This window comes from Lotus japonicus, chromosome 6 (genome assembly GCF_012489685.1).
Source record: "Lotus japonicus ecotype B-129 chromosome 6, LjGifu_v1.2".
Taxonomy (NCBI): Eukaryota; Viridiplantae; Streptophyta; class Magnoliopsida; order Fabales; family Fabaceae; genus Lotus; species Lotus japonicus.
The window spans coordinates 40,982,023-41,004,257 of NC_080046.1; the positions used below are offsets into that span (position 1 = coordinate 40,982,023).

Sequence of the window (22,235 nt, forward strand, 5' to 3'; positions counted from 1 at the left end):
GATGGAGCATGATAGGGCATTATACGTGACACGTTGCAAGTTTGAACCCTCTATAATTTTTTGTGAGGTAAATGTAAGTACTCAGTGCTTTTTATATTTGACAATTTTCTCATCTTAAATTGAGAGGCACCATTATTAACCTACTTATTTTTTATATTATTAGACCACCTAAAATATAGTTGAATAATTTGGAAGAAAATGTTAGAAAATCCATTTTTAATAATTGAGGTGTGAGTCACTGACAATTATCATTTATCAGCACAGTTAGTATATAGTTGATCTCCTTAGTCGAGAGTTTGATTATTAAACAATGTGTATGATAAATTATTTGTTGAAAGAATTCGACCCACTTAATATAATATTCGTGCTCAAGGAATTATTCTCATAGTTGTCAGGTGTGAGATATAGAAAGATTGTGAATTGTGAGACAAGTATTATGTTATCCTATTGACAATTTGTCATGCCTACTTACTATATTAGGAAAATAAATTATTTTCCCAATACTTACATGAGCTGGCAAACGGTGTCACCGTGGGGAATTGTTATGTGTTTCACGATGCCTTTGTTTTCTTTTTTGGAAGGGGACATCTTGCTTCTCAATTGGTCACTTTTATTGAGCATATATATAAAGATACTTTTAGATGAAGTAAAGTAATTGTATAATCGGAAACTAATGGTTGTCTAATGTTGATGAGTATATTTGAATTTATAAGCTATATGCTGTTTTTTTTTTTTAATGGATAAGCTATATGCTGTTGAATGAGCTTGAAATGATGGTGTATGATGATTAAACTTATAATGATTAGATTCTTAGTAGCTTTATTTTGTCATGGTTAAGCAACTTGAGATCCTAATATTAGATACTTTATTACGGGATATAACAATATGATTTGACATGATTATCATGTGTATAATTCAATTTTAATCTTGATGCAGCATGAAAAGATTATATATAGTCATTTAATAACATGTATTATCATAGGTTTAATTACATTTTTAACCCTTAATTTAATTATTACTTGATTTTGGTCCTCTAATTATTATTATTTTGGTAATTTTAATCCATTCTTTTTCAGTTGAGTAATAATGGTTCATCTTAAACTTTCCATCCAAATTTTAACAAATTTTGCTGAAGTGGATCTGACTTGGCAGTTCATAAAATGAGTAGGATGACACATATTTTACTATATTAATTACGGTTCTCCCTAAAATGCATCACTTTTATAGTGGTGTACTTTTACACTACTTGCTTTGACCGGTCATAACAAGTTGACACATCTTATTTTTTTTAAAAAAATATTATTAAAAATTTGTTATATGTTAAATTTTTATAAAAAAAATGTGTTGACCTGTTATAGCAGGTTAATTCAAGTGTGTAAAATTACACCACTTAAAAAGTGTGCACATCAGGGGTCACCTATTAATTACTAAATCATCTAAAATATATTTTTAGCAAACCTATTAATTAATTTCACAATAATCCTTATTTTCATTGTAGAGGTTTGTAGTATTTTTGTGTTTATCTTTTTTGGGCGCCTTTAACCCTTTTTTGTCTTTGACAAGTGTTATTTATTCGAGCAATTGTGGTTGTCTCTTCCAACAAATGACTTTCCTAAGTAAGATTTTGTGATTCCACCATTACACAATCTAAGTTTAGACCAACACTTTCTTGTTTTTTTTTTTTGGTGCATGGGAAATAGAACAACAAATAAAAAGTAGCAAAGAGAAAAGGCTCGCCGCACCCCACAAGAGGAGCAACTCAGGACGGGGTGTTCTAAGTTGAGAGATCTCTTCTAAGTCTAAGACTCATCATTGCAATAGCAAATGCAAGTTAATTCTTCTCTCTAGGCTCATGTTGAATAACACTTCCCTATTCTGACGCAGTAAACTCCTTTCCTCAGTTAAGTATGCTGCACAAGAATGCAAATTCAGAGACTTGTTGTCGATGAGTGCCTTGACTACATCCATGTAATTTGAGTTGTCGATAAGCCTAAGAATTCCCTTCTACCAAGCTGTTCCGATAAGGGATTCAAAGGGAATCAGGAGCATACAAGACTAAGAACGTACGAATTGTTATTTCAATGGATAGAATATGAGATACATGAAAGGGCGAAAGTCTTTCTTTTATAGCAGGTCGACCTCCAAACCCTAGTTGACGCATTCAATACATTGTCGGTTGACCTGTGTGCCAATCATGCCCGTCAATGGAGCGTTTTTATTACGCGATCAGCTAACTCTGTGACAGGTGGCGCTGGTCAAGGAAAGTCTCGACCCTTGACCAGGCACGCAATCAACGGTCATCCTGCTTCTTCGCTGACGATCAGGACGTCTTCGTAATGGAGTGGGCCTTTACTTTAGTCTTCCAGCCTGTATGCCCAAACATCATCTGTCAGGCTCAATCCTAAGAGAGCAGTCTAGTCCTCTGTTAGGGACTTAACCATCCAGTCCAAAGTCCATGACGGTCCACAGCCCTCCCAAAGCTTGTGGTTAAATGCTTTAGCCGCAGAGCCTTAAGAGAGTTTTACGTGTATTTCTCTTCCCTTCCATTCACTTGCTTCTTCACTTCGTGTATCGGGTGAATGTTCATGTCATAATTTTTATTTTTCAAGTCGCATTGTCCCCTGCCTCAATGCACATTGTGGATTGAACTTTTCGTGGTCATGTTCGCTTTGGTGGTCAGCTACCTCCCTCCACGTCCAGTCTTATCTATCCTAGTGCATGCAAGGTAATGTTGCTCCTAGTTGGTCTTCTCTCTCTTGATTCACGTGCTTCAACGGTCGGCTGACTTCCCCCGCAGTCGGCCTTCTCTCTCCTAATTCATGTGCTCCGTCGGTCGGTAACCTTCCCTGTGGTAGGCATTCTCTCTCCTAATTCGTGTGCTTCGTCGGTCAACAACCTCCCCCACAATAGGCCTTCTCTCTCCTAATTGTGTGCTTCGTCGGTCGGCTTCCTCACCCCCCCCCCCGGATCGGCCTTCTCTCTTCTAATTCATGTGCTCTGTCGGTCGGCAACCTCCCACACGGTAGGCATTCTCTCTCCTAATTTGTGTGCTTCGTCGGTCGGCTTCCTCACCCTTCAGTCGGCCTTCTCTCTCCTAGTGTGCGAAGGGTAATGTTGGTCATGGTTGGTTTCCTCTCTTCTAATTCGTGTGCTTTGTCGGTCGGCTTCCTCATCCCCCGGTCGACCTTCTCTCTCCATAGCTTCACAAGTCACAACATGAAGTGTCGCCAAATATCAAGAGTCAACTTGGCTAAGGCAATGTCACTGTCATTCGTACAAAAGCAAGTGTACTATTCTGACCGCCTCACCTGCGATGTTCATCCATAGCAGGCTTTGGAAATCCCAGAACTGCCCTCCAACAGATGGATTCTTTCAACGGACACAAACCCTAAACCTTGGAGTATTTAAAGGCTGAAGATAGAAGAAATTGGCTAAGAAACTATTGTGCAATACAAGTGAAAACCTACAAGCAAATACCTTAGCAATATTTCTTCATTGTTCTTATAGTGTTTACTTCTGCTTGTTTTAGAAGCATTTCTTTGTAAACCAAACCTTTCACAAACCTTGTTTGTAGTTCCTTGAGAGACCGGTGAGGTTAGTATTCTTGAGAAGACTAAGACAAGGCTGTCTTGGTGTTGCTAGTTCTTAGATTTCTTAGTCACTGAGCAAGGTGTGCTAGTGCAGTTGTAACAATCTTTTAATAGTGGATTGTCTTCATTCTAAGAAGGAAGAAATCACCTTAACGGGTGGACTGGACTAGCTTGAGTGATTCATCAAGTGAACTAGGATAAAATCATTGTGTGTTTTTCTCTATCCTTCATCTTTAGCACCTTATATTCTTTCACCGAAAAAGATTGTCAAAATCTTAGAGAGAGAGCGTTTAAACTTCAAAACTCTATTCAACCCCCCCCCTTTCTACTGTTTTTCATACCTTCAATCTTTTGACTTCTATGTATTCAACTTGATTCTCATATATGAATTTATGTTTTATGTGATGATTTCAATGGGTTTTCTTGCTCTTAATGCTAGCTTTAGATTGATCAACTAACACTTGATCTTTGGTTTGATTGCTTAGTGGAAACTTTATTCTTAAATCTGAAATAGGTAAATTCATCTCTTGCATCTAAGGCTTTGTTTGGATTGATGGTATAAGATGGGGTGGGATGGGATATGATGGAATATTTTTATATTTCTTTGTTTGGGTATGTTAATGGAGGGTGGGGTGGGATGGAAAGGGGTGGGATGTGAACCATCCAATTCCATTGAATTCCATCATTTTGGTTCCCTCCCAATTTGGATGGTATGGAATGGAACCACATTTTTCCTCCTTTAAAAATTTCAATTTTACAATTTTACCCCTAGTTAGTGAGAAAAGTAACCCTAGCTTGACTGTTCACTATCACTCTTTCTTCCCTCCAACAAGAGCAACTTTGTCGTTCTTTCTTCCCTGTGTGGTCTGGTCTCTGCAACGGTCTTCATTGTGGTCTATGCATCGTTGTTCTTCTTCTAAGGTAAATTGATTGTTTCCTTTATTATTATTCTTGCATTATTTTCCTGGTTCCCCAGTTCTTCCATGTCTTGCATTATTTTCATGGTTCCCCAATTCTTCCATGTTTCTGAGATATTTTGTTGTTTGCTCCTCTTTCATTCTTGATTGTTTTTTGCTTTATTTAATACCTTATTTTTTATCTTGTTCTTTGCTCACCCCACAAGTACTGTTCGTGCATTTTGCATCTTTCCCCAATGTTTCTAATATTTTTTGTACATATACATAAGGTCTGTGCAATTTTGGTAAAAAATTAGATAGATAGAACTAGTAGATACTATGATGTAATTAGCTGTCATACATAGTCTTACCATTCAATATGATTTTTAAAAACTTAACATGTTTTATATTTTATTGTAGATGGATGATGAAGATATAAGATCTAAATGTATGCTATTATTTCACATGTTTCAAACAACAACTTCTCAAATATTATGTATTGTAGCCGTACTTTGTGCACTAAAAAAAAGTCTAGACGACCCCAAATACCTCCTCATATCACAGAACATAGAGAAAGAGTTCGAGATGAACTAATGAAACAAATTGTGGGTAGTGATCGATGTCGTGATATAATTCGTATGAGCCCTCGTGCTTTCTTAAACTCGTGTGCCATATTAAGAGATCAAGGTGGACTTCAACATACACGAGGAGCAACAATTGAAGAACAAGTAGCAAAGTTGTAGGTCATAGTGTGAGGAATCGCGTAATGTCTTTTTTCTTTAGACGCTCTGGTGAAACTATTAGTCGACATTTTCATAGAGTTTTACAAGCTATCATACAGTTGGAGGATATATATTTGAAACAACCTGATGGGATGCGTGTTCCTCCAGAGATACTTAACAACCATAGGTTCTACCCTTATTTTTCATTACCTGGTGGAACTTTAAGAGGGTATTCACGTGTCAATGCACTTTTCACTATCCTTGAGTCTGAAGTTGTTCCTTCCTATCCAGGCAAGACATATGTAAATTTCAAGTCAAATGAACATGCCGCAAGCACATTTTGTGTAGGATAATCTTTTCTACCACGATACCTAGGGGCGTGTTCCTTTGGAACTTTAACATGCACATGTGTACAATCAATTGCTCCAACACAATCCTAGCATCCATTTATCTCATTATACATGTTTTAAAAGATCATTTCATTAAAATATTTGTCTCATCGCACCTTAATGAGACAAATCCACCTGAAAATCATCACGAATTATTCAACAACTAACACTCATCATTAAGAATTTTCATTGAATGCGCGTTCGGAGTGCTACAATTTAACAAACTACAACTGATCCCACATTTGGTGTTAGGACTCAAAAGGAAATCATTATTGCTTGTTGTATCTTACACAATTACTTAATGGGTGCCGATCCGGATCAAACTCTCATAGCCGAGGTGCAGCATGAGCTTGCAAATTAAAGGAGTTTCCAAGAAAATCAACGCCGTAGAGAAGATAATGAGGATTCAGCTAATGGAGAGTTAATTAGAGATAACATTGCAAATGATATGTGGCTACATTACTAAAAAAATATATCTTATTTGGTAGATTGTACAATTTTCAGACTTATTGTAGTTTGATGTGATTTTATTAGATTCATTTTGACCTATATACTTGAATTTTCTACTTTAGTTTGAGTCAATGACTTGATGCATTTTAATTAAATGTCTTGTTTGTTTTAAGTTGGATGAAAATAATATAGAGTTGCAAGCTTTTATTGATTGTTACGTTATAGTTTAAAAATAATTTGTGGTAAATGTCATTGTTCTTTATATTATCTTAGATATGGAAGCAAATCTGAAAAGGCCAAAGAAAAGTGATGACACATTGTTTTGGACACCATCTATGAATGAAGTCTTGATCGATGCATATTTGCATCAACAAATTTTGGGAAAAAAAAAATAGAAATTCTATGACAACAGGTTCTATGGATACCATTCTACAAGAGATGAAAAAACATTTCCCAGAGAAACCTATTTCTAAAGAAAAGATAAGGGATCACATGAAAAATTTAAAATCAAAGCTCAATTCTTGTTATGATATTTTCAAGAATGGTTTGAGTGGGTTTGCTTGGAATTCAACAACAAATATGTGGATTGTTGAACCTGATGTGTGGGTGAAGCTCATTGAGGTATGTCTAAAGTAAAAACATTACATTTTTGTATTTTTTAATAATGTTTAATTTTCAATTTTTCTTACGTATTGTTTTATTTATTTAATTAAATTTCTGGCTAAACCTGAAGCTGCTGATTGGAGAAACAAACCAATCTTATTTTATGATAAACTAGCTCAACTATTTGGGAAAGATCGAGCCACGGGAGAACATGCAGAAACATCAACTGAAATTAGGGCTAGAAAGGTTAGAAATAATGGAAACATGCAGTGGCGGACCTACCACAGGGCTTGGTAGGTCCAATGCCCTGGCTCAAAGTAAAAAAAATACAAATTTCTTTGGACTAGGTAGGTTTTTTGGCCCAAAAAAAAATTAGAGAAAAGACAAATTTGTAAGGAAATGCAAAGTTTAGGGACTTAATCATAAAATTTGCCTAGGCTTCCTAAAATTTCTAGTTCCGCCACTGGAAACATGTATCCTGAAACCATAGAAGAAATTGACAATTTAGTGTCTGCCAATGAGGTTACTTTAGAGAGTTTTGAAGTTGGTGCGGATATTCATCTGAATACTTCTCCTCAAAGGCCTTCTCCTGGCTTTTCTCAAGATTCATCATCATCTAAGAGTAAAAAACGTGCAAGGAAAGTAATGGAAGATGATACACCGATGGGCGATATTGCTCTTGCTATTAATAGACTGGTTGGTGCACATGAAAAGAGCACATTTGAGTTGGTTAAACAAATGAAAAATACTGATGTTGAGACTCTTTGGGCACAATTGGAGGAGATAGGTATTGAGCCTGCTTCACTACCTCATGTATACATGCACCTTAGTCAACATCCAGATTCTATGAAGGCTTTCATTGGAGTTCCAGTTCTTATGCGCAAGGAGATGTTACCTTTTATTGTGTGAAACTATCGACCTTCCTATTAGCCTCTTGAATTTGATGGTAGTATATTCATATGATTTTTTTCCTCTTCATGACACTTAAAACTAGTCTATTTTTTCATGACACAAAGACTAATTTATGGTAGTATATTCATATGATTTTTTCCTCTTCTTATTAGCCTTTTTTTGCAGATTTTGTGCGGGTCGTGCAGAAGAATATTATTTAACTTTGGAGACTTGACCATGTTTATCTTTATCGTTTGCAACCAGCTTTAGTTAAAATGTTGACTATGGATTGTAATTGTTGGATTGTAATTGTTATTTATTTTGTGAAACTTGTTTTTTGCCTATAAGGTGTGGTTATAGACAATGCTGGATATGAATTAGAAGTTGAGTCAACTTATTTTTTTTTTGCATTCACAATATATCTATTTATGACTATTTGAGTCAACTTGTTGCATTTTTCTTATGCTATTGTCTCAGGTAGGATTTCCTTTTGGTGGTTAGTCCATTTTTCAGCGGTGGGCTTGATGCATTTCAGTTAGGTTGTTGGTTTAAATTATATATGAGAAATCATATATGGATAAACTTAAAGAAATAAAAATATAAGAAAGGGTAATATAGGAATAAAAAAGTTATAACTCATTCTGCTTCGTCTATTATCCAAATAATGGAATGATATTTCTATTCCGCTCCATCATAAAATACCCAAACAATGGAATGGTAGTTTTATTCCATTCCATTTCGCTTCATTCCGCTCCTCTATATTCCATTCCACTCCGCTCTGTTATGTTCCATCAATCCAAACAAAGCCTGAATTCTAGGAATATAATTAGTTCAAGAGTCTAAGACACCTAAGTTTAATGCTACTTACTTTCTAATTTATTCAAGGAACTGATGATTGAAAAGTAATTTGATAATCTTTGTCATTAGGGAACTATGATGAAGTTCAAAAATGGTGTGATGAAATCAATCATAAATCATGGTTTGTATGTGAAATCATAGAATACAACAAAGTTAATTGATGAACCTTGACCCCAACCATTTTCTTAACTTGTTTACAATCATTTTTACTATCGCTTGTCGTGTTTTTCCATGTGCTATTGATTGTTAATCAAAACAACCAATCAACTTTTAATACATTGTTCAAGTAATTCAACTAGAGAACGGTGTTGTATTTTCAATTCCCTAATGACGATAAAAACTCATTACTATACTGCAATTGAATCTTGAGGTATTCGAAAGTGGTTCAGTAAAAATCTTTCAACACCCACGGTGGGCGCCAATATTCCGATAAAGGATTCAAATCGAATCAGAAGCATGAAAGACTAAGAACGTATGGATTGTTATTTCAAAGGATAGAAGATAAGATACATGAAAGAGCGGAAGTCTCCCTTTTATAGCAGGTCGACCTCCAAACCCTAGTTGACGCATTCATTACATTGTCGGTCGACCAGTGTGCCAATCATACCTGTCAATGGAGCGTTTTTATCACGCGGTCGACTAACTTCGTGATAGATGGCGCTGGTCAAGGAAAGTCTCGACACTTGACCAGGCACACAATCAACAATCATCTTGCTTCCTCGCTGACAGTCGCGATGTCTTCGTAATGGAGTGGGCATTTACTTTAGTCTTCTAGCCTGTATGTGTAACATCCCACACTCTAACCAAACAGGTGATGACCGTTAGATGACGACTTAACCCTAGAACTAGGAATGGACTAGGATTAGGACTCTAACAAAGCCTGAGGTAGTATGAATAACTATATATATATATATATATATATATATATATGATACGTGTATGTGTGTGCTTGTGTGTATATATATATGCCTATTTTATGCACGATTTACGATGCGACGATAGAATGTCGGTGTGACGACTAGATCAAACCGACAATCAAAAGTACCAAAGTCATGGTCTTCATTACTCCCATTTAAATGAATGACTCGAGTAGATGAGGATAGGAAGCTAATCTAATCGAATCTCTTGACGGTAGTAACACACTGTCTCAGATCGATCGATAGTCGAACCGACGAGCCAAACCCTAGTATACAATATGTGTTAGTATTAGGCATTTAGAGGGGAAATACACTACTAGAAAACCCTTAGTATTCAGAAATGATGAAGCATAGTAGCCAATTTGTCCCGACTTGAAGACAGAATAAAATAATTGACCAACCGGTGCCCTAGGTTACTATTCACCCATGATGACACACTACTATTCATCAATAGTAAGCACCATGATGGCTTCTAGTTCCCATAAACCCCTCCTGAATGATGCCTGGACGAGTACAGACCTGCAGCAGCACCTGGAACCTTGTGATAATCAGCTTGTATGCAATGCCATAGGTGGTGCAACTTGGATTAGAGCTTAAGTTTGGTTAGCCTTAATTACTAGCCTTCAACCTATAAAACGAGCCATTATGAAATCTCTAAGTCCCCAACAATTCATTCCAAGTCCCAGAGCGAGCTGAGAGTGAAGAGAGAGCCCTAAGAGTGAGAGAGACCGAGAAGAGCTTCACGAGCTTCTTCTCTTCGATTCTCACAATTGGTTGAGTGTTAGAGTGTAATTTCCATTCCATTAAGTTCCTGAGAGAGTAAGGATTCGATCTGGGTCAATTTCATGAAGCTTTGAGCCCAGAAAACCCAAATCCGCGAGCACCCTGCAACTCCGGCGAGCACTTTCCAAAATCCGGCGAGTGCTCCGACCTGTAACTCGACTTTTCTCACGTTCCAGACCTCCATAGCAACACCCATTGGCACCAAATTCATCCCCATAAACTGTAGATCAAGTTCCAGTACCCAAAACAGCACGGCGGTGAGTTTTTGTAACTCCGATCATCTTCGATCATCTTCTCCGGCGAAGTGAGTTTTTGTAACTCGCTTATTTTAGCTCGTTTTCGATTCAAAACTTACCCTTAAGCATGTTAGGACATTGTTAGGATGCTTTAGACTAGTTTGGAGCCTCAAATCACCACGAATTAGCAGAACCAATATTTGAATTTTCAAACTCGAGCATGCTATCGGGTTGAGCTTCAGGCCTCGAATTGGAGTGCCAAATTGATTAGTTTATGCTTCTGGAACATGGTAGAGCCTTTTAGGATAGGTAGGAACGATGATAAAGCTCTGAGGTGAAAAACCCCAATTTCACCTCACGACCGATTGGAAAATTGGTCAATTGAGGTAGTTATAGTACCCAAATGCTTCTAAAAATGGTCTAGCTGGATTCAGAAGGTTGGAAACTATAGGAATAGAGTACCAGAAGTTAGTTTTAGCCTAGTTTGTGAATTTCTTAATTTGCAAGTAAACTTAGGATTAATTTGAACTTAAGCTAGATTAATCTGCTTAATTAAGTGATTCTGAACTTGATTATGAGTTAGGAATACTAGGAATAGAGTAATGAAAGACCAGAAGTTAGAAGTCAGTAGGCTAGCATGATGAATTAGGAAGTTAAGTTAGTAAGCTAATGAATAAGTGATTTTGACAAAATGGCTTAAGGAATCAGTTAAATAATCTAGAAGTGAGTATGAGCTTAAGGACTGAGTTTAGTAACAGAATCAGGTCAGTAAAGAAAATTGGTTAAGTCTAAGAGTATAAGGGTAATAAAAAGAAAATAAAATTAGTACATGAGGTAGTTTATATTTTTAGCTTCATAGATCTATAACCCGACCATAATCCATGATGTAGAGCGTGAAAGATCAGGCTCTCGAGTTTCAAAAGAAATCATTGAGTTATGGGTAAGGGGAGTTAGACAGGACCTTGTCTTGGTACATGACAATTAAGTAATCATTAAAGCGATAGTAGACATATTATTATTTACTCGCTTGTTTACAATAACTGCGGATTTTATGAAGTGATGCTGAATGTTTGCTTGTGATTCATATGTGAATTGCTTGTGGATGTTGTATTGCTGCATTGTTAGAAAGGAGGTAAAGTATACCATGGGATATGGTTATACTTAGGAAATCGGCTTAAAAGCCCGGATAAAAGAATTTGTCTTGTGACAATATATAAATCTTAAAACATATGAGGTAGGAGGGTACAGGGAAATAATTCACCGGCTTAATGTGTTATTGATACTTGGACTCGAAAACTTGACCAACCCGTCACATGTTAGGAATCACCTTAGGAAGATAGATAATAATAATTGGAATTAGTGAACGAATAGGTGATACCCTTTTATTTAAATCAATTAAGGAAAGTACATAACCATTACCGGGTCGAATAACTATTTCCTGCCCTAAAACCCGACTACTTGGTTCCTTCGGATGTTTGTTTCTAGTTCGCTAGAAATTCGAGAGAAGAATAAGCGGGCGATGAATGATGTTTGTAAACAACCTTTCGGAGCGATAAGGAGTAGGAAAGTGCTGTCACTACCACTGAAGAGAGTGGGAATACAGAGACGCCAATGGTGGTCTTGTTCAGAGATGAATAGACCCGGGACTTACACAATGACTCTACCTCTCCATCAGCTACCGGCAGGGTCCGGAGGGCCGGCCTGATGCAACGTACCAGGAGGCGCAAAGTTGTGTATTTATGTCGGAGAGCTACTGAGCGATCATGTCCGGTAAAGAGTGGACTGTAAGGAGTGTCCATGTTCCCGAGACGACTTTCCGAAGATTAAAAGAAGCTAAGGCTTTGGGCCCCATAAAATATACTCATCACATGATAAATATAACTAAAAAGGTTGGCGATGAACTCACCATTTCGTAAAGAAGTAGTGAGAGAAGTCAATTTGAAGGACAAAGATATAAGGCGGTAAAACCCCATACTATGTATGATCTGTATGTGCTTGTTGACATGCTTGTTTTTAATAGTATGTTATCTTGAACTTTATCGTTTATTTTATTTGACATGTGGCTTGTGCAAAGTCGCGTTTGACTAACCCTTGCATTATTTTTACTATAAAGCATATCATAGGTTAGAAGATGAGCATCCCTCCAATACTCGCCATTCATGCTGACTTCCCGTCCCGTACTGGCTGACACCTTGACCCTGCTACTGGTTTCTGTTTTTATTCTTGACTGACCATGTTGTGGTGCAGGGTACCCGGATCAGATGAGCTCGGCTACCCAGTGACCATACCCCTCATGTTCTCATTCTATATGCCGAGGCATGCCCGGAGGTTTTTTCCGCTCGTTCCTGATCCGCCACCACAGCCTCAGCCGGAGGTGGATCCAGCGCCCCAGGCCGAATTGTGTCCTGATCCGCAGGTTGGTGTGGACCCTATGCCCCAAGAGGAGCCATTCCGACCCGTACCAATCAGAGTCAGGAGCCCACAGGAGCTCTTTGCGCCTAGTCAAGCACCTCAGGAGCCATTAGGTTCTCCGCCCCGGAGGACTGCGCCTCGTCTCAGGTCGACAGCAAGGAAGAGGGTGCGGTCACGAAGCTTTTCCAGAGATGCCTGAATCTACAGACAGCGGTTCGTGAAACCCGATGGATTGGGGGAGAGAGTGTCTATGCCAGTGCCGGAGGAGGGGAGCAGTGGTGACATGGAGGAGGATCCGGAAGAGGAGGAGGTTGGGGAGTGGAGCTGTATGGTCCGATGATAGTTCTCACCAGTTTTCTTGATTAATTAAGTTTATGTTTGATGATGCCTTGCGGGGGATGTGTATTCCCTCACTTGAACGCTCTCTTGTTTCTGTCATTCGAACTTTATAGTGGCATTGGCCACACATGCTATGTGTTTAATGTTTCATTGTGTGCTAACTTGCTTGCCTTTAGGTATACGGTCATCCATCTGAAAAGGTTAGAAGGGAACTCTGCGACTGTGAGAAGTCGTAAGTGGTCTCTGAATCGATGCATCATTAGAACGGCAACACTAACACTAACACTAATGCGACAAAAAAAACCGGCTCACTCATTCATAAGTGATAGGAGTTGGGTGAATACGTCACTTGTGGAAGAGGGACGCCACAGTATGCCCAAACTTCATATGTCAGGCCCAATCCTAAGAGAGATGCCTAGTCCTCCGTTAGGGACTAACCATCCAGTCCAAAGTCCATGACGGTCCACAAGCAATGATCCACCCCATAATAACAACAAGCAATGTTGTGAGAAAAACCTCACCAACACCTTTGTAACTAGCAAACCTAAGGAACCAACCACCATTGTGTCCCTAAGGAGGCCGCCACAGTTCATGGTGGAGAAGGGATATCGAAAACTACCATTAACATTTAGCTTTGCCCAAACCACTAGAGGATCATCCCAATTCGAAACTGTACACAAGTTGAGGTCCTCGACAATCCAAAAACGTGATGCGAAAATGGAGCTAGAAATTTGGTGTTGAACTTGCTCCATGGGCCAAATCTTGCTTTTAATAACCATATTGTTACTCCACCACCAACAGTCCAACACCTTCTTGCTACCTCTTTAGCCCCGCCCTCCTTTTCTTTAGTCAATGAATAAAGTTTCATTCAAAACGGGCCAAGCCAGGAACAAAACAAAGGGACCCAGCCATGAAGAAGCTAAAACATGCATAGCCAGAAGAAAAAAACATATAATCACGTGGCTAGCTTAGCTTTGAGAGAATTTCAATTATTTTGACGCAAAGACCCACTAAAGTAAAAATCTACCCATTTTCAATAAAGGCAAGTAGCTGGCCTTGAGCATAACACAAAGTTTTGATGCTACTAAGAAAGGTAGGTAGAGAGAGAGAGAGAGAGAGAGAGAGAGAGAGAGAGCCATTTTTCAGAACTACCAGAGCTAGGGAGAGTGCGGTGGAGGACGGTGGGTAGCGAAATGAACATGGGTGGGAGAAGGAGACCTAAGCAAACTCCAGTAATCAGGATGAAGAAAGCATGGCTCGAGGCTCTCACTCACTTGTCTCTGTTCAAAGCCTTTATCAAAGAAGGAGGTGGATTCCATAACCAAAGTGGTGGTAAGGCGTCAGATCTATTTAATTGTGCTAAGGTATGGGTCGTGGCATTCCCCTCCCTTGGAGTCCAAACAAAAGACCAGTCTTGGAAGTCCCTTTTCCACAAGGTAATATCATGAACAATATTATGAATTCCTCCTACCTTTCTTGATCCTCTACAAGTCTCTACTAACAACTTTTTATCTGATTCAAAAATGACATTTTTGAGGTCAAGATTGAGGGCAAATTGTATTGTCGCCCGTAGAATGAGAGCTTCAGCCACTAAAGGAGAACAAGCATAAAGCTTTTTGGCAAAACCACAAGTAATATTACCATGTTCATCTCTAAAAAGAAAACCCCCTGCTGCATTGTGCGTTTGCTGTGAAAAGGTTGCACATTTAAGGAAGTGAACTAGTGGTTTTTGCCACCGGGCATTCCTTCTTGCTTGACCAACATCTGATTGAGTATAGGGTTGGGTCTGGGACACTGTAGTGATATTTGTAAGGAGAGCATAGGCATTGCTCAAGCATCTGCTAGGATCAGGAGGGCGACCTTCGAAGACACATTTGTTGTGCATCTTCCACCCTTCCTAGAGGAAAATAAATAGGTAATCCACAAAGCTACTAATTGCAGACCCTAATGAGCCCATGGTCCTTATAGTATCTTCCAACCACGAGGGGAAGAGCTACAAAAATACTCCAGCAGTAGATAAGGTCAGGGGTGGCTGCCAAACCAAATTAGCCTAGTCTAGTGACATAAAAGGAGCATATGGGTAACATCCTCTAAGCCCAAACCATATACTGGGCATTGGCATTGGTCACTCCTCTCAAGGTTCATTCTACAAAGATTAGTCTTGACTGGTGAAGCATTGTGACAAGCTCTCCATAGGAAATTTTTGATCTTTTGCGGTACATTAGCCCCCCAAATAGACTGCCACAAGAATTTAGAAGGATGATTGGAGGAAGAGGTTGTGTTCTGCACAGGAATGGAAACCATCTTAGTTGTTTTGTACCTTGATTTTACAGAATAATCCCCAGAAGTTCCATAGGGCCAGAATAGGCTATCTTTAGCCCCTGTGAAACTAAAAGGAGTTTGGAGAACTTTGCCAATGTCTGTGACTGGGAGTAATTGTTGCATTGTATTTACTTTCCACTTCAGGGCTTCTTTGTCAATAAGTCCACTAACTTTGAGTGCAGATGCTCCCTGTTGTAATCTCTCTCCATAAGAGATCCATCTATGGTTAAGGATGTTCACTTGGTACCCTGACCATATGTTTCACTATCCATGATCCAGTAGTAGGGATCTACCATGAAAATACTTGCCCAGACCTAGGAAGAGCGACTCCTTTTTGTTGAAGCGAGAAAATCAGAATTAGGGAAATAAATACCTTTAAGTATCTTAACCCATAACGCTTCAGGTTGCTGTAGTATCCTCCATGTTTGTTTGGATAAAAGGGCTTGATTCATAATTTCAATATCTTTAAATCCCATACCCCGCTCATCTTTACTCTGAGTCAATAAATTCCACTATTTCCAATGTATTCCTCTATCTGATTTCCCTCTCCACCAGAACTGGGCAATTTTGAAACAAACCTGCTTGCAAAACCCTTTTGGGAACTTAAGGATGGCCATGGCAAAGGTAGGAATAGCCTGCAACACTACCTTAATCAATATTTCTTTACCAGCTTGATTAAGCAAAGCCCCCTTTCAGCCTTGAATTTTGTTAAGTATTTTATCCTTGATCCATTGGAGAGAGTTGGACTTAGATCTCCCCCATTCAGCTGGCATACCGAGACAGAGTCCTGTGTTAGACCACACTTGGATTCCGAAAATCCCTGCTAAGGTGGTCTTCCTTGCACGAAGCAAACAAGATAGCATCGTTTGCGAACAAAAGGTGTGTAAGGCTTGGTGCCGAGGAAGCAAGCATAAAAATGTTTTGGTGCAGAGTAAGAAAACTCTAGAATAAAATGTTTTTTTATTCATTGAAAAAAAGTAAGAATTAAATTTCTTCAAAAATATTATTATGCTTTGACAATAGATGGGCCGGACCAGCAAATTTTTAGCCCAAGTCAAAATGAGTAAATGACATTAATTGAGCCCATGAAACAAAAACGACGCCGTTAGATGCTCACCTTCATCGTGAACACTACCACTGTTTCTTCCTCGCTATCCCTCTTCTAAACCCCGAGCCAGACGAAGAAGAATGCAACACCACCACAGATAACAACGCAATGAAACCATGGAATCTTCATCTTCCTTCGTCACCACTCTCACGTGCGCTATCACGTGCACTCAGCTCCGCCGCATCGGCGTTTCCCCTGAAGACGGTAACCACCGCCAACTTCGAACCCTCGCTGGTGGATCTCCGGCGCCACGTCCGCTCCTCTGACTTCGTCGCCATCGACCTCGAGATGACCGGCATCACCAGCGCCCCCTGGCGCGAGTCCCTCGAGTTCGATCGCTCCGACGTCCGCTACCTCAAGGTCAGAGACTCCGCCACCAGGTTCGCCGTCGTTCAATTCGGCGTCTGCCCCTTCCGATGGGACCCCTCCAACAACTCCTTCCTCGCTTATCCGTACTCCCTCTCTCTCTTTCCCATTTCTGCTTCAGATTTTGTTAGCAGTTTGGTTCTGATTACTATTGCTGTGGGAAATGGTTTTCTGGTGTTGTTCTGATATGGAAATTTGATCATTGTCAGGTACAATTTCTATGTGTTTCCACGCCAGGAGCTTGCGGGTTTTGGTCCATGTAATGAGTTTCTCTGCCAGACTACTTCAATGGATTTCTTGGCTAAATACCAGTTTGATTTTAATGTCTGCATACATGAAGGTTGCAATTTGTTCCTTTTTCTTTCCTATCATTGTCTTTGTTATGATGCTAGTTTATAGCAGGGTTGTTAATGGTGGATAGCGTAGTGTAGCGGCAAGCTCAAAAAACACTATTGCGGCGCTATAGCAGCAAATAGCGGTGAATAGTGGAGTAGTGGTGAACCCCAAGGGTGCTACGCTATAGCGCTATTGCGCCACTATAGCGCGCTATTAAGAAGCCTGGTTTATAGAAGAAATGGACTCTTTGGGACCGATATCGGGGATAAAGGTTCCGGCCTTAGTACCTGAGATTGGCTTGTATGCTTTATCTATACATGGAAAAACTGCGTGCTTCAATCCTCGGTCTATAACAGTATAACTTATATTATATGCTTGAATTATGCAATGGAAAATATCTAATATGAAAAGTGATATACGCAGTGCATATTTAGAAATTCTTCTAGAATTGATTCTAAAGTCATAATCAATTATGGAAAGAAGATTCTGTGAGTAGCTTTCGAATGTCAGAATTGATTCAGAGAAAAAAAGAAGCTGATCCAAAGTTCGAATATGGTAGTAGATGACTTTCAAGGTTATATGCAAACTGAAGGGACTTTTAGGGTCATAGGAAATTAGAAAATGGTCGAGACATTATAAATGCTGAAAGCCTATAATCAATATTATAGTTACAATTTATGGGGATATTTTGCTATTGGTTGCTCTTTCAATCATTGGTTCATAGAATAGGTTTTGGTTGTGTGTATAACTCAATCATGTGTTCTATGATTGCTGTAGTTTGAGAATTTGTACCCTTGGATAATGTCAGGAATATCTTATTTATCCAGAGAGCAAGAAAGGGAAGCAATAAGGAGGTTGAATTCGACTTACGATAGTGAGAGGCCAGACATTTGTAAATTAAAAGATGTCAGGGACATACCATTGCTCAGCATGGCAGACACTTTGTTCACTGCACGAATGAAAAGTAAGTTCAGTGAATGGCGTGATGGGTTATTACATGAGCAAAATCAAGAAGACAGAATTCAAGAAATTTCAGAAGACTCAAAAGAACAATTTCAAGTGATGTTCTTTAAGTTGCAGCCTGCTCTTAGGCTTAATGGATTCACCTCTCATCAGCTTAAATTGATTCAGTTGGTAATCTTGTTATTTCTCGTTCCCTCAGCTGATATGTTTACATTCTGTCTCTCCTCTTGCGTTGCTATTTTGATTGGATCATCTATCAATTTCCTTTGCTTACTGACATTGTAGTACTGTACATGTATCAAGGTTATACAGTGGCTAAATTTTGCTAATGATAAATTAAAAAATTTCAGGTCATCAGAAAGAACTTCAAAGATCTTTATTATGTCAGTGTGAACACTGAGGCTTCTGGTTCACAGCAAATTGTTCTATATACAGACTCAAAGGATGAACTGAACTTAATTATGGTAATAAATCCTCATATTATGTTTAGTCCGTTTTGAATTGTAATGAGCGCTTTAGCATTGCCAATGGTTTTAGGAATTTAATTTTGCCTTCTGCACTTTTGAAGTATGGTGGAGCGCTTAACCGACTGATTCTTTTGATTACAAATAAAAATGAAAATATGAATTGACCATATATTTGCCTTTTAGTCTAGAATCTGTTGATGGCCAAGTTTTTTTCTCAAAACGGAGCTTAATCCAAATTTTAGTTACAAAAGGACGCAATTAAATATTAAATAATAATGCATCTATGCTCCATTTAACATTTAATTTGGCATCTCATGCATAGTATAGGCCAAATACTGATGCTGAAAGATGAAAAAGCTAAAATATAGTGGTCAACATCTATTGATGCCACAGTACCTTTTTAAATTCTAAAAGAAGAAAGTGTTTGCTAATCTCTTGCAGAAGGAGGTGAAAGATGAAAATCACAGGATGGAAGAAATGAAGATCCAGACTGCAGTTGGTTTTCGTCATGTTATTGATCTCCTTTCATCAGAACAGAAGTTGATAGTTGGCCACAACTGTCTTCTGGGTATCAGCGGCATTTTAAATCCATAACAAGCTATTTAATTTTATCATACATAGTTACATACACTGATATTATATAATTCCCATGATACAGATATTGCTCATGTCTACAACAAATTTATCAGACCTCTTCCTGAGACTCCTGAAGAGTTTGTTGCCTCTGTTAACAAGTGCTTTCCAAACATTGTTGATACCAAAATACTCCTAAACACTAATTCTATGCTCCAAGGAAGGATGAGAGGGTCCAGAAAATCACTGGCCTCTGCATTTTCTTTGTTTTGTCCACAAATTGCTGCAGGCTCAGGAAACACTGAGCCAGGTTCACCATCACATGTGAAAGTGGACATTGAAGTTGATGATTCAAGGTTTGACTCTCTTTTTTCTATATTTGGTGGCTATGGAAGATTGTGTTTCTTTTATCTGCATCATTCATTCATGTGAATTAGTTTGCATGTGATTGTAGTCATACAGTTTTCAACAGTTTCCATACATGATGCAGTTCTTTCCTTTTTATCCCTATCTCTATTTTTTCTTTTCCTGATATCTTCAATACAAGTTTATAAATATTTAAAGTATACACATTTCCTCTTCTTTTTTATTTGAAAATATTTGTACACTGGTAAATCCTGACAGTCAAGTCTAAAGTATAAGTGTTTTCTTTTGTAGCTTTGTGTTGTCTGCATATCTGCATATACTTCTTTCTAATCCTGACAGTCAAGTCTAAAGCATAAGTGTTTTCTTTGTCTACTTTAAATGGAGTAATGTTGCCTTCCATTTCTTATGTGTTCCAAGCTGCCTCTCATTTATCTTTCACACAAACAAATGGTACATATATTTGCAGATCATCCACCTGGAACCCTGGAGGTAAGCATGAAGCAGGGTATGATGCTTTCATGACCGGATGCGTCTTCACCCAATTATGTAGTGATTTAGGAGTGGATTTTAAACTCCATGAATCTTCAAAAGAATTAGCCCTTAATGAGAAACTACAGAAGTACGTTAATCATCTATATATTAGTTGGATGCATGGAGACATTATTGATCTAAGTACTGGTGATAAGGTTGCAGATTCTTCACCGAGCTATAGCCTCAAGAGGCGGTACCCACAAATTTTGTTTGAGAACATTGTTATTATGTGGGGGTTTCCTTCTAAGCTCAAGGCAAATGAAATAAGAAATTGTATATCTCTAGTTTTTGGTTCAAGTTCTGTAGTTTCTATCTACCACTTGGACTCAACTGCAGTGTTTGTCCAGTTTAGCAAAACAAATCTGGTTTCTGATTTTCTTTTATTGAAGGACACCTTAGAGAGAAGTGATGGTCCAATCTTGGTTTTGCATCCGCTGGCAAAACTTTTGGAAGGTGGAAATACATGTGCTGCTAATTATGATGCTTACAGAGAAATTTGTGGTTCAACCTTATCAGAAAGCCTGTTTGCTGATCAGGCCAAGGCAGTTGGTATAACATGGAAGACCAAATTGATGGAATGCAAGGTAACATTGGGGAGCGAAGAACATGAAAATCAAAGTGAACAAGGTAATGTGAATACAGCTATGAAGTTTGTAGGAAAGACCAAGCCAAACACAATAGATCAGTTGAGAAATTCACCACCTCATGGGCAGGTCTCACCTTTTGAGATTGAAGATTCTTGTGCCGCAGAAGCCAACTTGTGATTTCTTTTTGGTTTTTGGTTGGGACCAGCTCGCCAACAACAATGACTATTCCGTTGTTGCAGGTGCTCACGCTAAGCAGTAAATAACTGATCACAAAATGTGTTTCATTTTAATGGGCGAGGTTCGAATTCCCGACCTCATGGTCCTGATTTTTGACTAATGATTTTGTAGTCACCTGCATGAGCACACTATTGTATTAAGTTACATTTTTGACATAGCAACCTATAAAGTTAGAAGATGTAGCAATCTTAGATGCATAGGGTCATGCAGATTAAGTCGATACCAGTAAATTTTCTAGTGGGGATAGCAATTTTTTTTGCGTATCCAAATGTTACTCTATTAAATTTGTTTGTACAGTGTAGTGTAAATAGTTTCTCTTTTTGAAAAATTATTTCCATTATTCTGAAAGTGTTTAGAACTTAGAAGTCAAGGATCCTTTCACTTCGGTTAAATTTTGATTTTTTTTAATTGCACAAATATAATTGTTTTACTATTTTTTTAAACAATTTCCCCCCGAAAAACAGTACAAAGGTGATAATATTGTTAATTGAAAATGAAAGTTAGAAATATGTACTGACTCTTCTAATTAAAAGACTCAAATCTCAGTAAGCAAACGACATGTGCAGCTAATAGAAAACTGGTAGTTGATTGATTAAGTGTGTTTGAATACAATGTGGATGGGAATTAGATTTCTCACCCCATCCATTAGAATTGCCATCCCACTAAAATACTCCGGAAGATTAAGTTCTGGAGTGCTCCGGAAGATAAACTTCCGAAGTCCTTTAAAAATGAGGGGTGCCAAATTTAAGTGCGTAGTAAATAAACCAACTGATACGATCCGGAAGTTTAACTTCTGAAGCACTCCAAAACACTCAGAGTATTTTAGTGGGATGACAATTCTAATGGATGGGGTGAGAAATCTAATTCCCAATGTGGATCCATGTTAAATTCCACATGCTAAAATCATTTTTCTAATTTCTAATTGGTATGTGATACAAACCTAGTAAATGCACATTGACAAAATGGACTATGTGTATATATATATATCTGAAATGGTACAGGCAGCAGCTCCTGTGCATGTCCACAACGTGTCACGGAAAGGAAAATGTTATCTGAAGTCAGAAATCAGAAGAAACAAAGGCTAGCTACATAAATAAATAAATATAACAATGCAATGGGAAATTAATCCAAAACGCCAAAATTGCATGCATTTTATAGCAGGTCGTTATGGTGTATCCAATCCCCACTTGTTGCCATTGCTATCCCTTTCTGGCTCCACCTGCATTTGATTGCTGCTATAACTGTGACGTAGATTCTAGTATGGAATGCAGGTGGTACAGCTCATTTATGACG

At 38.4% G+C, this 22,235-nt stretch overlaps 1 protein-coding gene across 1 annotated transcript; it reads left to right on the forward strand.

Annotated features, from left to right (window-relative positions):
* The first annotated feature begins 16,537 nt into the window (after nucleotides 1-16,537).
* On the forward strand, nucleotides 16,538-21,282 carry LOC130723636 (poly(A)-specific ribonuclease PARN). Its single transcript, XM_057574742.1, has 7 exons — nucleotides 16,538-16,968; nucleotides 17,092-17,222; nucleotides 18,027-18,352; nucleotides 18,532-18,645; nucleotides 19,090-19,216; nucleotides 19,307-19,577; nucleotides 20,054-21,282. Exons 1-7 carry the CDS (start codon nucleotides 16,625-16,627, stop codon nucleotides 20,880-20,882), a joined length of 2,142 nt encoding a protein of 713 aa, XP_057430725.1. The 5' UTR covers nucleotides 16,538-16,624; the 3' UTR covers nucleotides 20,883-21,282.
* Nucleotides 21,283-22,235: the final 953 nt, after the last annotated feature.

Bases quoted from the DNA above. Each gene is read 5' to 3' on its own strand.
- LOC130723636 (XM_057574742.1), top strand. From the start codon at position 16,625: ATGAAACCATGGAATCTTCATCTTCCTTCGTCACCACTCTCACGTGCG. The intron at 19,217-19,306 runs GTATCAGCGGCA...CCCATGATACAG, and splicing joins TGGCCACAACTGTCTTCTGG to ATATTGCTCATGTCTACAAC. The intron at 19,578-20,053 runs GTTTGACTCTCT...ATATATTTGCAG, and splicing joins ATTGAAGTTGATGATTCAAG to ATCATCCACCTGGAACCCTG.